Source organism: Stenella coeruleoalba (assembly GCF_951394435.1).
Source record: "Stenella coeruleoalba genome assembly, chromosome: 4".
Classification (NCBI taxonomy): domain Eukaryota; kingdom Metazoa; phylum Chordata; class Mammalia; order Artiodactyla; family Delphinidae; genus Stenella; species Stenella coeruleoalba.
Genome location: NC_137149.1, coordinates 72,777,908 through 72,793,453, shown reverse-complemented (window position 1 = coordinate 72,793,453; position 15,546 = coordinate 72,777,908). Strand labels below are relative to the sequence as shown.

At 41.6% G+C, this 15,546-nt stretch overlaps 1 protein-coding gene across 1 annotated transcript in view; it reads left to right on the top strand.

Moving 5' to 3' along the window:
* Nucleotides 1–7,128: 7,128 nt before the first annotated feature.
* LNX1 (ligand of numb-protein X 1) overlaps nt 7,129–15,546 on the top strand; it is a gene marked incomplete at both ends in the record, with an annotated part of 120,348 nt that continues 111,930 nt past the window's right edge. The window contains one exon of the mRNA XM_079920854.1: nt 7,129–7,520. Within this exon, the coding sequence (XP_079776980.1) occupies nt 7,129–7,520 (392 nt within the window). The remainder of the gene's footprint in view (nt 7,521–15,546) is intronic.

The following is a 15,546-nucleotide window of genomic DNA, read 5'->3' as shown; positions in this document are numbered from 1 at the left end:
AGCCCTTCAGCAAACGGCTCACCTGGTGCCTCTATCAAGTATAACAATCAGAGCAGTCAATTTAGACCTTGGTTAAAATTTAGTGGCACACCTGTGACAAGGTTGTAATTCTCCACTTTTGCCGTTGCACCTGGCTGGGAACCAGGGCAGGTGCAAGGAAAAGATTGAGGCCCACAGGAGGTGTTGGAAGCTGATCTGGGTCCTAACCACAGCCTCAACACCCTACTCTCTCTACCTGAGTCTCTAAAAATAACAGTGACAGGGCCATGAGTAGGTGGGGCAAATGAGGCGCTCACCTTAGGGTGCAGATTTTAAGGGGGCACCAAAAAAAACCTAGTAATCCCTATAGATAATATTTTAATGTATTATTTTTAAAAACCAAAATTAATGCAAAAAAATCCATGGTGATCAGAATTTAAATAAAGACAAGGATTGGTAGCTCAAGTTAGCTAAAGGTTATTTAAGATTATCACTTTGTCAAACATGGCAATTTCGGGCTTCCCTGGTGGCGCAGTGGTTGAGAGTCTGCCTGCCGATGCAGGGGACACGGGTTCGTGCCCTGGTTCGGGAAGATCCCACATGCCGCAGAGCGGCTGGGCCCGTGAGCCATGGCCGCTGAGCCTGCGCGTCCGGAGCCTGTGCTCTGCAACGGGAGAGGCCATGGCAGTGAGAGACCCGCGTAAAAAAAAAAAAAAAAAGGCAATTTCCTCAACTGAAAATCAGACAGGCAAAGAGGTAGATTTTGAAAATAGTATTGATGGGTTTGCTTCCTTTAAAGCCAGGAAAATGAAACTATGGCGAAAAAATTTTGGTTTTAGTATAAGTAAAATATTTAAACTTAAAATAACGTTGTACATTTAATATACATATTTTTCATGTTTCCCACATTTTTTCAACTGTCTTAGTGATCTGGGGAAAAATTAACCATTAAAAAAATACACAAAAACATGTATATCAGTACTCACATTTCCTTTTGCCTTAGGCTGCAACACGGACCACATAGTGCTGATGGGATAAAAGTATCTGTTATTTAGGAATGTCTTCAGTGGATTTTTTCTGACACTGTTTGTCATAGGCTAAGTAGGAATTTTCCAGAAGCAAGGCTTTCTGACAGATAAGGGGAGAACGCTAATGGTCCAAGGTGCCTGACTAATGAGGCTCCTCACACACTTTCCTTCTCAAAGAGCATCTGGAGCTTCAGGATTTCTAGTTTATCCCATCGCCCACCCCACCGTCATCTGCCCTTGGCCTGCCACTATTTTAATTTTTTCATTTATTAGTGAATTTCAGTGAAAGCTCGTCAATGTTTATGCTCTGCATAGGAAAAATTATCTCGGATTTACCATTTCTTTCAATGATTTCCATTTCTTTTGTGTTACATATGTCAGGATATTTTAGGACAACAAGGGTTGTCAAAATAAAGGAATGCTTACAGACAAATGGGAGAGCTCCTAATTCCCCAAATACCATCCGTTCTTCAGATCAGATGATACGCTGAGAATTCTAATACTGGAACTGTTTAGCCATTAAGGACTTTATGCTGTTTATATCAATCTAACTAATGCCACTAAATATCTTTGCATTTTCTAAACTGTTCCTAGCCCTTGCTTTTGCTTTTAAAAGTATTTACTTCTCTACTTGATTACCCTTCATTTTTTTTTCCCTCTGTGGCCAAGAATTGCTAATAGATTCCTTCAGGCCTCAGGGCAGTGTCCTGTGCTCAGCCCCGAGGGGACGGCAGCAACAGCCGGGTCCGTGTATTGCCACCAAGAAAGCAGATGCAGTCTTTGGCTGTGGGAGCAGTTGGTTAACTCCCGCTTCATTCTGTCCTGGTTGCTATCCGTACATTGTAGGGAGGACACTGTTAAATTGGGAGCTTGCAGAAGGGTGTGGTCAGCCTCTTGGAGTCTGAAGGAATCCTGAAGGAATGTCAGATGCATCTAAGGCTACTGAACCTAGGGGAGGGCTTGGGGGCTGTCTTCCTATAATTGAGGGATTTAAGGAATTAGACATATTCTAAATGGCACCCATGAGGGAGTGGGTGAGTTCCAGGGAGGCAAATTTTTGGTCAATATATGGACTTTCCCTCCCTAGGAGATTAGAGGTAGCCAAAGGAAGAATGATCTATTTTATAAAGTAATAAAGGCCTATTTCATCTAAGGACCATCTCTCGAGGCTCCCTTTCAACCCAAAAAGTTTCTGGCTACCATGATTCGTGTTTGTCAAGGGTAAAGTACCAACGCGAGACACGCTGCCATTTGACTACAAGGATACATTCTTTTTAATAGTATGAGGTCCCGTTACTATTGTTTGAATAGCGCATGTGACTCACGCAACTATTCAAGAGATGCTTTAGAGTCATGTCTTGACCTTTCAGTAGAAGGAAAATGTGAAATTGTCAGTGCAGCATGCCAGATGACGTGTTTATAGCACCTTTCCAAAGTGGAGTACATGGATTATTCTGACTACATCAGATAACCATTTTCTATAAAGGCAGTGTGCATTTAAAGGAACCTTAGTGGGACAATAGCCACCAGGGACCCCATTGTTCTGATAGGTTATCTCATACAAATTTTTTTCTACTTCCAAATAGGCTATATCCCAAAGGCTGTTCTTTTGTGTGTGCGCTTTTTTATCATCCAGTTTTATTGAGATATAATTGACGTACAGTTCTGTATAAAGTATACAGCATTATAATTTGACATACATACGTCATGAAATGATTACCACAGTAAGTTTAGTGAACATTCATCATCTCATATAGATATAAAATAAAGGAAAAAATTGTTTTCCTTGTGATGAGAATTCTTAGGATTTACTCTCTTTAATATGTAACGTATGGCAGTGTTGACTTTATTAATCACGTTGTACATTACATCCCTAGTGCTTATTTATCCTATAACTGGAAATTGGTATCTTTTGACCACCTTGACCCACCCCCCTTCCCCCGACTCTGGTAACCATAAATCTGATCTCTTTTTCTCTGAGTTTGTTCGTTTGTTGAAGTATGATTGACCTACAGCACCATGTTAGTTCCTGGTACACTGCATAGTGACTTGAGATTTCTAGACATTACAAGATGTTCACCACGATAATCTAGTTATGATATGTCACCATATGAAGATCCTACACGTTATTATTGACTATATTATTTCACCCCCTGACGCCTTCATTTTGTAGCTGGAAGTTTATACCTCTTCATCTCCCTCCTGAAGCCTGTTCTTAAGGCTATTAAGCCTTCAGTCTATTGAATTTTCCAGCACAGGCGACAGTGCACCTATGACCTCTAACGACCCTCCTGGCCGAGGACGGTGCTGATTCACGTTTGCTATGAAATGTATCTTTGTTGACAAGCCGCAAACGTTTAGAATTTGAAAGTTAGGTAGGAAAAGTTCTGGACAGATTTCAGGCAAGATAAACCAGTGGGAAAGGAAGCAGGGATTAAGGACAAACAGAAATGGAGATTTTGTTATTTTCCCTGGTACTTCCTGGCGTGACATTGGTGGACTACACATCTCTGTAAAAGTCCCCTCGGGTGTCTCTTCCACCCCCACATAAGAGGAGAAGGAGGAAAAAATGGTTCCTGAGTCACAAGAGCGTTGTATCAAGGCAGACTAAGAGTTCCACCCCAAACCACACACCCAAGGAGGCAATCTACTTCCTGCTCTTTTTCACTCCAAACTGCAAAAAAGCCACCCTGCGGCTCTTGTGCCTTACCCCAGCCAGGATCAGGGTGCTGACAGCTGACACACTGACTGATGCGGATGGATAGGCCCTCTCGCTCACGTTTAGGGGAGAAAAGAGTTTACCTTTTAAGCCTTAATGATTTTTGATAATTTCCTCTCAGTTCATCAGCAAGGCACATATATGTCTCAAAACATGATACATCATCCACGCTTATAAGATGTAAACTGGAAATAAGAAACGTCAGGTAAATTATACGAATCATATCTTTTTAAAGTCTACCTAGTTCTTTCTTTAGAGCCCAAACTGTTTGTCAGCCAGTGCTCTTTTAATCTGTGTCTATTCATATAGGCTTTATTTAGTCTAAAGCGAACTTGAAAAATATATACAGCAGTGTTTACATGAATATTATGTGAAGAATCTGGTTTTCTCATAGGGCCGATTGCTAGGGACTTCAAATTGGTCTCAGATAAAAAAGAAAGCAAACAAAAACAAATGAGCGTTGGAGCTAAAACCTGCCGTTTTTGCTCGCCCCAATTCACTCATCCTGTGTCAGGCATTTTAACACTCAGTAAAGTCAAAGAATCTTTTTATTCAGAGATGTTGGGAAAACCCATCTGCGATGTGGCCTAAAGAGATTTTTCACCTTCTAATTTCCTGGGGCTCTTTTATTTAGTGAGTTACATTTTGGGATTCTCACTGGTCATAATCAAAAAAAGATGCTGGGAGAAAAGTGGCAAAATGGTGAAGAGCAGTAAGGAGTCAGGAGCCCTTGCTGGTTTGTTTCTTTTTTTGTGCAACTGACAAGTTACTTACCTACTGCACCTCAGTTTCCTCATCTGTTAAATTAAAAACAAAACAAAATCCCTGGGGATTTGTAAGGATTAAATAACATAATATATATAAGGCCCCAGCATAGTGCTTGGCACATGGTGCCTGGCATACTCAAAAAGCTGTTATAAAGAAAAAAAAAAGATTTTCCCAAAAGCCAACCACCCCAAAATAAAACACCTCCACTTTATTAGAACAGATACATAGAACGCTATTTCTGAAAGGGATTTCATAGTATCTAGTCTGATGGTTTGCCTTTTTTTTTTTTTTAACTTAAGCCACGGTGCTTTGAACCAAATATTATGAGGAATCTAATGTGTGAAATGAAAGTGGAGCTGGGCCTGGGTGGAGTGGAAAAGTGGACACAGCCCACCATCCCCCTTCCCTTCCCTGGAAGACCCTGAGGCAACTGACACCCCTTCCAGAGCAGAGTGAAAACCAAAACTCTGGTCCAACTCCACCTTTTCACCAACAAGGGAATGGCCTAGAAATGTGACGTTGTTTTTCCACCTGTCCAACCAGAGCTATCACCTGCATTCCTAGCAGTCTCCAGTACTGCACAACAAGAAAGAACACGTGGGAGTATGTGACCCAACTCTTCCAGGTCTAAATATCTAGAGCTTTAGTTCAAAATATGTGAACATCTTTTCCTATAGCAGATGATAACGTTTGGGTGGCCATTTCCATTTTCATGTTTATTTTTCAACCGGTTTTCATGCCACTTAAAGCATTTCCTGTGTGGTTCCAGTACCTTCTATCAGCCTTGACGACAAAGAGCAGCTGTGTAGGTTTCCATGAAATTTGACTAGAAACAACTTCACCCCCTCCTGCACCCTCTACCTTAGCTGCCTGTGGTCTCTTTTGATGCTAAATAAAATGCTGTGATTTCTAAATGTTTCACATTCAGGGTACTTTACTTCTACCTCTTGACCAGAGCGTTCTTCAAGCCATATTACTGCAGTACAGAAATGTAAACACGAAGCTGACTCAGTGAAAGGTTGAAGTCAATGTATTTTCTTTTTGAGATAAGGCTATGTTTGTACAAACAACCTCGGACTTTATTTGAAAAGAAAAAAAAAAACTGCAAGGCAGTTAATGACTGCTGTGCTGTTTCCAAACGTGGCTAGTTTCCTGTTAGGTTATTCATGTGTCCTTATGTTCCTGTGGAAAGCTTAAAGTTATTTTATTTACTTTCAGAAAAGAAGAAAGTTGAGTTGGGGGCTGGGGTATTGCAGGATTCTTTGTTGTCATGAGCGTTGACCCAGAGTCCCCTAGCGCTGACCTCTGTTTGCACTGCTTACCCAGGCTTCTCATTACTGTGTTCATGTCCACCTCCTCCGGACTGGGGACTCCATGAGGGCAGGCATGTCCTTTAAAGCTCTCTTGAAAGTCTCCCCCATAGGCAACTCATTACCTAGCTCAAGGTTGGCGCTCAAAAAATGTTTTTTGAAAACAGAGATGTTTATGATTATCATTGTTATTCATCTCACATTACTGCAGCTCATTAATAAAAATGACTGAAGGCCAAAAAATATGTTTATTGACTGATCAGGAGACTTCCTAGATGTTAATCAGGCATGTTGAAAACTCCATTTTAAACTCTGATACTAAAGGAAAATACATAGTGTGATAGTATTCTGCTAGTTTGAAAAAATATATATATAATTGAATGAAAGACAACTATGAGAACAAAGCAAAAAGACCCCTTAGAGGAACTATAGCTTTCAGTTTCCAGGCCAACTGAGCTAGACTGGAGACAGGAGGACTTCAGTAACAAATACATGTAAGAATAGTTCATATTTATTGGACACTTACTATATTCCAGGCATAATTCTAAGACCTTTATGCCTCATATCTCATTTAATCCTCACAACAACCCTCTGAGGTAGTCTGTCCCCACTTTACAGACATGGAAACAGAGGCTTAAATCATTGGCGCACAGTGGTGGTGGGATTGGCCCAGGCAGTATGGCTCCAGGACCCACTTTACCACTACATGACTGAGTAAATGAAACGCATACAGAAGAAAGCAATGCTTTCGTCATCGTAAAAATACGACTGCCCAAAGAGCTCTCATTTCTTCTCAGATGATTTAGCTGAAGACTCTGAGGTCCTATATTTTCTGAGTTTCGGAGAACGGTAAGGAAGACAGATACGAGAAAGCCATCAGCGTTAACTGGTTTTCTTCTTGTCCTGCTCTGACAGAGAGTTTTATAAATCACTGGGCTATTTTGTTAACAAATTACATTTCATAGGGTGTATTTCTGGGCATTTCCCAGATCTTACCCCAATAATTTTCACGACACCAACATGAGGACATTAAAGGGAAATATTATTCCTGCTGGGATAGGTGGTTAAGCTGAGGCATAAGGAGGCAAGGCTGCTGGCCGCAGGTCATGTCAGTCACCTGAGTGGGCACTCAGCCCTGGCCTTCTGAGTCACGGCCCAGCTCTGTCCCCTGGCAGCACTGCCTCCCATCTATAACCAAGATAAGCAGTCTTGTTCTCTTTTAGGTTTGTGGATGGCTCCTAGAAGATCTTGATTCTCTCCGGAGGATACATCGTTTTCCTGGGTCGGTTTCCTGTCACACTGCCCTGCCCCCTCCCAGTCAACCATGAACCAGCTGGACCCTGCTGAGGACCCAGATGCCATCCCTGCCCCCCGCTGTGTGGTGTGCGGCCAAGCCCACACCCCTGAGGAAAACCACTTCTACACCTACACGGAAGAAGTGGACGATGACCTCATTTGCCACATCTGCCTGCAAGCTCTGCTGGACCCTCTGGACACTCCCTGCGGACACACCTACTGCACACCCTGCCTCACCAACTTCCTGGTGGAAAAGGACTTCTGCCCTGTGGATCGCAAGCCTGTGATCCTGCAGCACTGCAAGAAATCGAGCATCCTGGTCAACAAGCTCCTCAACAAGCTGCTGGTGACCTGCCCGTTCACAGAGCACTGCGCGCAGGTCCTGCAGCGCTGCGATCTTGACCGTCACTTTCAAATGAGGTAGGGAGGGGCTTGTCCTCGGCCAATCCAGTGAAGTCCCGCCCTCAGGGCGGCCGCTGGAAGGGTGGGGTGTTCCAGGGCCCGGCTGCTTCCCGAGATGCTTGTTTCTCTGCCTTCTGCTTTGCAACCAATGCAAGGAGTCATTCAAAATAAGAAAGGTCTTAGGTATTAATGGCTGTGGTTCAGGGTGAGGAAACAGTATGCGGTAGAGTTGTGGGGTGTGAGTTGCGCGTGTGTGTTTATAGGACTGGGTTTTTTTGTTAAAATATACATCACATAAAATTTACCATTTTCAGTATACAGTTCAGTGGCATTAAGTATATTCATATAGTTGTGCATCCACCACTACCATCCATCCATCTCCAGAACTTTTTTCATCCTCTAGAACGAAAACTTCATACCCATTAAAACAAACAAACAAACACAAAAAAACTCCCCTTCCCTCCTCTCCAGCCGCTAGCGATCGCCATTCTACAATAGTTTCTGTCTCCATGAATTTGACTACTCTAGGAACCTCATATAAGAAGCATTATTCAACGCCTGTACTTTTGTGATTGGCTTAGTTCATTTGTGTCCATTTGAAATGTGAAAGATACTGGAAAATCTGATGGGCAGCTTTCTCTGAGGCTCCTGATCCCCAAAAAGATTTCCTGGAGGGCATTGCTTACCTTTTTTGTTGTTGTTAAATTTATTTATATTATTTATTTATTTATTTATTTATTGGCTGTGCTGGGTCTTCATTGCTGCGTGTGGGCTTTCTCTAGTTGTGGTGAGCAGGGGCTACTCTTTTTTTAAAATTTTCTTTTATTTATTTTTTATACAGCAGGTTCTTATTAGTCATCCATTTTATACACATCAGGGTATACATGTCAATCCCAATCTCCCAATTCATCTCACCACCACCACCACCACCCCTGCTGCTTTCCCCCCCTTGGTTTCCATACATTTGTTCTCTACATCTGTGTCTCAATTTCTGCCCTGCATACGGGTTCATCTGTACCATTTTCCTAGATTCCACATATATGCATTAATATGCGATATTTGTTTTTCTCTTTCTGGCTTACTTCACTCTGTATGACAGTCTCTAGATTCATCCACGTCTCTGCAAATGACCCAATTTCGTTCCTTTTTGTGGCTGAGTAATATTCCATTGTATATATGTACCACCTCTTCTTTATCCATTCATCTGTCGATGGGCATTTAGATTGCTTCCATGACCTGGCTATTGTAAATAGTGCTGCAATGAACACTGGGGTGCATGTGTCTTTTTGAATTATGGTTTTCTCTGGGTATATGCCCAGTAGTGGGATTGCTGGGTCATATGGTAATTCTATTTTTAGTTTTTTAAGGAACCTCCATACTGTTCTCCATAGCGGCTGTATCAATTTACATTCCCACCAACAGTGCAAGAGGGTTCCCTTTTCTCCACACCCTCTCTAGCATTTGTTGTTTGTAGATTTTCTGATGATGCCCATTCTAAGTGGTGTGAGGTGATACCTCATGTAGTTTTGATTTGCATTTCCTTAATAATTAGTGATGTTGAACAGCTTTTCATGTGCCTCTTGGCCTTCTGTATGTCTTCTTTGGAGAAATGTCTATTTAGGTCTTCTGCCCATTTTTGGATTGGGTGGTTTGTTTTTTTAATATTGAGCTGCATGAGCTGTTTATATATTTTGGAGATTAATCCTATGTCCATTGATTCATTTGCAAATATTTTCTCCCATTCTGAGGGTTGTCTTTTGGTCTTGTTTATGGTTTCCTTTGCTGTGCAAAAGCTTTGAAGTTTCATTAGGTCCCATTTGTTTATTTTTGTTCTTATTTCCATTACTCTAGGAGGTGGGTCAAAAAAGATCTTGCTGTGATTTATGTCATAGAGTGTTCTTCCTATGTTTTCCTCTAAGAGTTTTATAGTATCTGGTCTTACATTTATGTCTTTAATCCATTTTGAGTTTATTTTTGTGTGTGGTGTTAGGGAGTGTTCTAATTTCAGTCTTTTACAAGTAACTGTCCAGTTTTCCCAGCACCACTTATTGAAGAGGCTGTCTTTTCTCCATTGTATATCCTTGCCTCCTGTGTCATAGATTAGTTGACCATATGTGTGTGGGTTTATCTCTAGGCTTTCTATCCTGTTCCATTGATCTATATTTCTGTTTTTGTGCCGGTACCATACTGTCTTGATTACTCTGGCTTTGTAGTATAGTCTGAAGTCAGGGAGTCTGATTCCTCCAGCTCTGTTTTCTTCCCTCAATACTGCTTTGGCTGTTCGGGGTCTTTTGTGTCTCCATACAAGTTTAAAGATTTTTTGTTCTAGTTCTGTAAAAAATGCCTTTGGTTATTTGATAGGGATTGCATTGAATCTGTAGATTGCTTTGGGTAGTATAGTCATTTTCACAATATTGATTCTTCCAATCCAAGAACATACTATATCTCTCCATCTGTTGGTATCATCTTTAATTTCTTTCATCAGTGTCTTATAGTTTTCTGCATATAGGTCTTTTTTCTCCCTAGGTAGGTTTATTCCTAGGTATTTTATTCTTTTTGTTGCAGTGGTAAATGGGAGTGTTTCCTTAATTTCTCTTTCAGAATTTTCATCATTAGTGTATAGGAATGCAAGAGATTTCTGTGCATTAAGTTTGTATCCTGCAACTTTAGCAAATTCATTGATTAACTCTAGTAGTTTTCTGGTGGCATCTTTAGGATTCTCTATGTATAGTATCATGTCATCTGCAAACAGTGACAGTTTTACTTCTTCTTTTCCAATGTGTATTCCTTTTATTTCTTTTTCTTCTCTGATTGCTGTGGCTAGGACTTCCAAAACTATGTTGAATAATAGTGGCGAGAGTGGACATCCTTGTCTTGTTCCTGATCTTAGAGGAAATGCTTTCAGGTTTTCACCATTGAGAATGATGTTTGCTGTGGGTCTGTCATATATGGCCTTTATTATGTTGAGGTAGGGTCCCTCTATGCCCACTTTCTGGAGAGTTTTTATCAGAAATGAGTGTTGAATTTTGTCAAAAGGTTTCTGCATCTATTGAGTTGAACATATGGTTTTTATTTTTCAATTTGTTACTGTGGTGTATCACATTGATTGATTTGCGTATATTGAAGAATCCTTGCATCCCTGGGATAAATCCCACTTGATCATGGTGTATGATCATTTTAATGCGTTGTTGGATTCTGTTTGCTAGTATTTTGTTGAGGATTTTTGCATCTATAGTATCAGTGATTTTGGTCTGTAATTTTCTTTTTTTGTAGTACCTTTGTCTGGTTTTGGTATCTCATAGAATTAGTTTGGGAGTGTTCCTTCCTCTGCAATCTTTTGGAAGAGTTTGAGAAGGATGGGTGTTAGCTCTCCTCTAAACGTTTGATAGACTTCACCTGTGAAGCTATCTGGTCCTGGACTTTTGTTTGTTGGAAGATTTTTAATCACACTTTCAATTTCATTACTTGTGTTTGGTCTGTTCATATTTTCTATTTCTTCTTGGTTCAGTCTTGGAAAGTTATACCCTTTGAAGAATTTGCCCATTTCTTCCAGGTTGTCCATTTTATAGGCATAGAGTTGCTTCTAGTAGTCTCTTAGGATGCTTTGTATTTCTACTGTGTCTGTTGAAACTTCTCCTTTTTCATTTCTAATTTTGTTGATTTGAGTCCTCTCCCTCTTTTTCTTGATGAGTCTGGCTAATGGTTTATCTTCTCAAAGAACCAGCTTTTAGTTTTATTGACTTTGCTATTGTTTTCTTTGTTTCTATTTCATTTATTTCTGCTCTGATCTTTATGATTTCTTTCCTTCTGCTAACTTTGGGTTTTGTTTGTTCTTCTTTCTCTAGTTCCTTTAGGTGTAAGGTTAGATTGTTTATTTGAGATTTTTCTTGTTTCTTGAGGTAGGATTGTATAGCTGTAAACTTCCCTCTTAGAACTGCTTTTGCTGTATCCCATAGGTTTTGGATTGTCATCTTTTCATTATCATTTGTCTCTAGGTATTTTTTTATTTCCTCTTTGATTTCTTCAGTGATCTCTTGGTTATTTAGTAACATTGTTTAGCCTCCATGTGTTTGTGTTTTTTACGTTTTTTTCCCTGTAATTGATTTCTAATCTCATAGCGTTGTGGTCAGAAAAGATGCTTGACATGATTTCAATTTTCTTAAGTTTACCGAGGCTTGACTTGTGACCCAAGATGTGATCTATCCTCGAGAATGTTCCGTGCACACTTGAGAAGAAAGTATAATCTGCTCTTTTTGGATGGAATGTCCTATAAATATCAATGAAATCTATCTGGTCTATTGTGTCATTTAAAGCTTGTCTTTCCTTATTAATTTTCTGTTTGGATGATATGTCCATTGGTGTAAGTGAGCTGTGAAAGTCCCCCAGTAGTATTGTGTTACTGTCGATTTCCTCTTTTATAGCTGTTAGCAGTTGCCTTATGTATTGAGGTGCTCCTATATTGGGTGCATATATATTTATAATTGTTATATCTCCTTCTTGGGTTGATCCCTTGATCATTATGTAGTGTCTTTCTTTGTCTCTTGTAACATTCTTTATTCTAAAGTCTATTTAATCTGATATGAGTATTGCTACTCCAGCTTTCTTTTGATTACCATTTGCATGGAATATCTTTTTCCATCCCCTCACTTTCAGTCTGAATGTGTCCCTAGGTCTGAAGTGGGTCTCTTGTAGACAGCATATATATGGGTCTTATTTTTGTATCCATTCAGTGAGCCTCTGTCGTTTGTTTGGAGCATTTAATCCATTCACATTTAAGGTAAGTATCGATATATATGTTCCTATTACCCTTTTCTTAATTGTTTTGGGTTTGTTTTTGTAGGTCCTTTTCTTCTCTTGTGTTTCCCACTTAGAGAAGTTCCTTTAGCATTTGTTGTACAGCTGGTTTGGTGGTGCTGAATTCTCTTAGCTTTTGCTTGTCTGTAAAGCTTTTGATTTCTCCATCGAATCTGAATGAGATCCTTGCCGGGTAGAGTAATCTTGGTTGTAGTTTCTTCCCTTTCATCTCTTTAAGTATATCATGCCACTCCCTTCTGGCTTGTAGAGTTTCTGCTGAGAAATCAGCCGTTAACCTTATGGGAGTTCCCATGTATGTTGTCTTTTTTCCCTTGCTGCTTTCAATAATTTTTCTTTTTCTTTAATTTTTGCCAGTTTGATTACTATGTGTCTCGGTGTGTTTCTCCTTGGGTTTATCCTGTATGGGACTCTCTGCACTTCCTGGACTTGAGTGGCTGTTTCCTTTGCCATGTTAGGGAACTTTTCAAGTATAATCTCTTCAAATATTTTCTCGGGTCCTTTCTCTGTCTCTTCTCCTTCTGGGACTCCTATAATGCAAATATTGTTGTGTTTAATGCTGTCCCAGAGGTCTTTTAGGCTGTCTTCATTTCTTTTCATTCTTTTTTCTTTATTCTGTGCCGCAGCAGTGAATTCCACCATCCTGTCTTCCAGGTCACTTATCCGTTCTTCTGCCTCAGTTATTCTGCTATTGATTACTTCTAGTGTATTTTTCATTTCAGTTATTGTGTTGTTCATCTCTGTTTGTTTGTTCTTTAATTCTTCTAGATCTTTGTTAAACATTTCTTGCATCTTCTCAATCTTTGCCGCCATTTTTTTCCCAAAGTCCTGGATCATCTTCACTATCATTATTCTGAATTCTTTTTCTGGAAGGTTGCCTATCTCCACTTCATTTAGTTTTTTTTCTGGGGTTTTATCTTGTTCCTTCATCTGGTACATACCCCTCTGCCTTTTCATCTTGTCTATCTTTCTGTGAATGTGGTTTTTGTTCCACAGGCTGCAGGATTGTAGTTCTTCTTCCTTCTGCTGTCTGCCCTGAGTGGAGGCACTCTTCGTTACGGTGCGCGGGCTTCTTATTTTAGTGACTTCTCTTGCTTTGGAACACGGGCTGTAGGCATGTGGACTTCAGTAGTTGTGGCACATGGGTCAGTAGTTGTGGCTCGTGGGCTCTAGACCCCAGGCTCAGTAGTTGTGGTGCACGGGCATAGTTGCTCCATGGTATGTGGGATGCTCCTGGACCAGGGCTCAAACCCATGGCCCCTGCATTGGCAGGTGGATTCTTAACCACTGCACCACCAGGTAAGTCTGCTTATCTTTTTTTTTTTTTTTTTTTTTTGCAGTACGCGGGCCTCTCACCATTGTGGCCTCTCCCGTTACGGAGCACAGGCTCCGGACGCACAGGCTCAGCAACCATGGCTCATGGGCCTAGCCACTCCACGGCACGTGGGATCTTCCCGGACCGGGGCACGAACCCGCGTCCCCTGCATTGGCAGGCAGACTCTCAACCACTGCGCCCCCAGGGAAGCCCTGCTTATCTTTTTATGTAAGGAAAGAATGTCTCCCACTTTGGCCCATGATTATTAGAATTTTCTCTGTATGAGAATTGGCAACATCCAACTGTCCTTTGAGGAGATGTGAGGTATTTTCAACTAAGTTTTTAAAAGGAGAAATTTAGAAACCTTTTGTCCTTCAAGCGATTTGTTCTGCAAATTTTTCAGCCAAGGTACACACACTGGTGGTAGAACACTGGTCTGACCGCTCCTGCTGGTGGCCAACATCACCCACTCCACCTGTCCGCCTCTTACTTCGTCCACTCACATTGTCATGGTCCTGAATGTTCCTCGTGTGGACGGCCCAGGGGCACCCCTGGGTCTTGGGTATAGGAGTTACTCTCTTAGAGCGTTTAAGGTGCTTAATAAAGCGTGAACAATAATACCACAGTTATTTTGTAAGAGGAAATTTGGAAGCTGGTATTTATCTTGGTTCCTGTTGTAACAAGGGCAAGAGGCAGGTGCAGGTGTTTTTTTTAAAGGTCACATTCCTTAAGTCATGAATCTGAGTCTGTCTTTGGGCACACACAGAATCTCTAACATGGAAGTTTGCATCCAAAGCAGTGGCCTGGGTGTAATGCTTCACACATGTTTTCCGTATAATTACGTCAGTGCATTCACTCTTCTCCCCTAAGATGTTGCACCACATGCATCTATCTCAGGTTTCTGGGCTGCCTCTGACCCTCTGTGATTGTTGGTGTGTAAACTAGGATGTGGCTCTTCTATGATTGCCCGGAAGGAAGTGTGGCCAGAGGAGAAGGGGTAAGGGGGTCTATGTGTGACTTTTGCTGCAAGTTTTACCCAGGTAGGAGAGGCATTGTCTGGAGGGGGAGTTGGTCTGGGGTCAGAGGTTAGATGCAGACAGATGCTGATGGGGGACCAGAGCCAAGACTGAGGTCACGCTGGGTAGGGGAAGTGAGGAGATGAGGAAGAGAAAGGCTCTGGTAGACCTCCCTCCCACCTTCCTGTGTTCCCGATGTTTGCCGTCTATATATTTGTTTTGGGAGGTGTATTCGTTTCCTATTGCTGTTTTAACAAACGATCACAAACTTTGTAGCTTAAAACAGTGCAAGTGTGTTATCTTCCAGTTCCGAGGATTCAAAGTCCAACACGGGTCTCACTAACATCAAGGTGTTGGGAGGTTAGTTCCTTTTGGCTCTAGAGGAGAATCCCTTTCCTTACGGCCTCCAGCTTCCAGAGGCCACCTGCGTTCCTTGGCCTGTGGCCTTTTTCTCCATCTTCAAAGCCAACAGCGTAAAATCTCTCTCTCTCTTCTCCCACCTTTCCCTTCTTTTTCTCTGTCTCTCTCCTCTCCTTCCATCACCACATCTCTTTCTATGACTCTAATCCTCCTGCCTTTCTTGTATAAGGACACTGGGATCCAGTCAGTGAATCCACCTGGATAATTCAGGCTCCTTTCCTCATCTCAAGATTTAACTTAGGGCTTCCCTGGTGGCTCAGTGGTTGAGAGTCCGCCTGCCGATGCAGGGGACGTGGGTTCGTGCCCTGGTCTGGGAAGATCCCACGTGCCGCGGAGCGGCTGGACCCGTGAGCCATGGCCGCTGAGCCTGCACGTCCGGAGCCTGTGCTCCGCGGCGGGAGAGGCCACAGCAGTGAGAGGCCCGTGTACCGCTAAAAAAAAAAAAAAAAGATTTAACTTAGTCACATCTGCAAATCCCTTT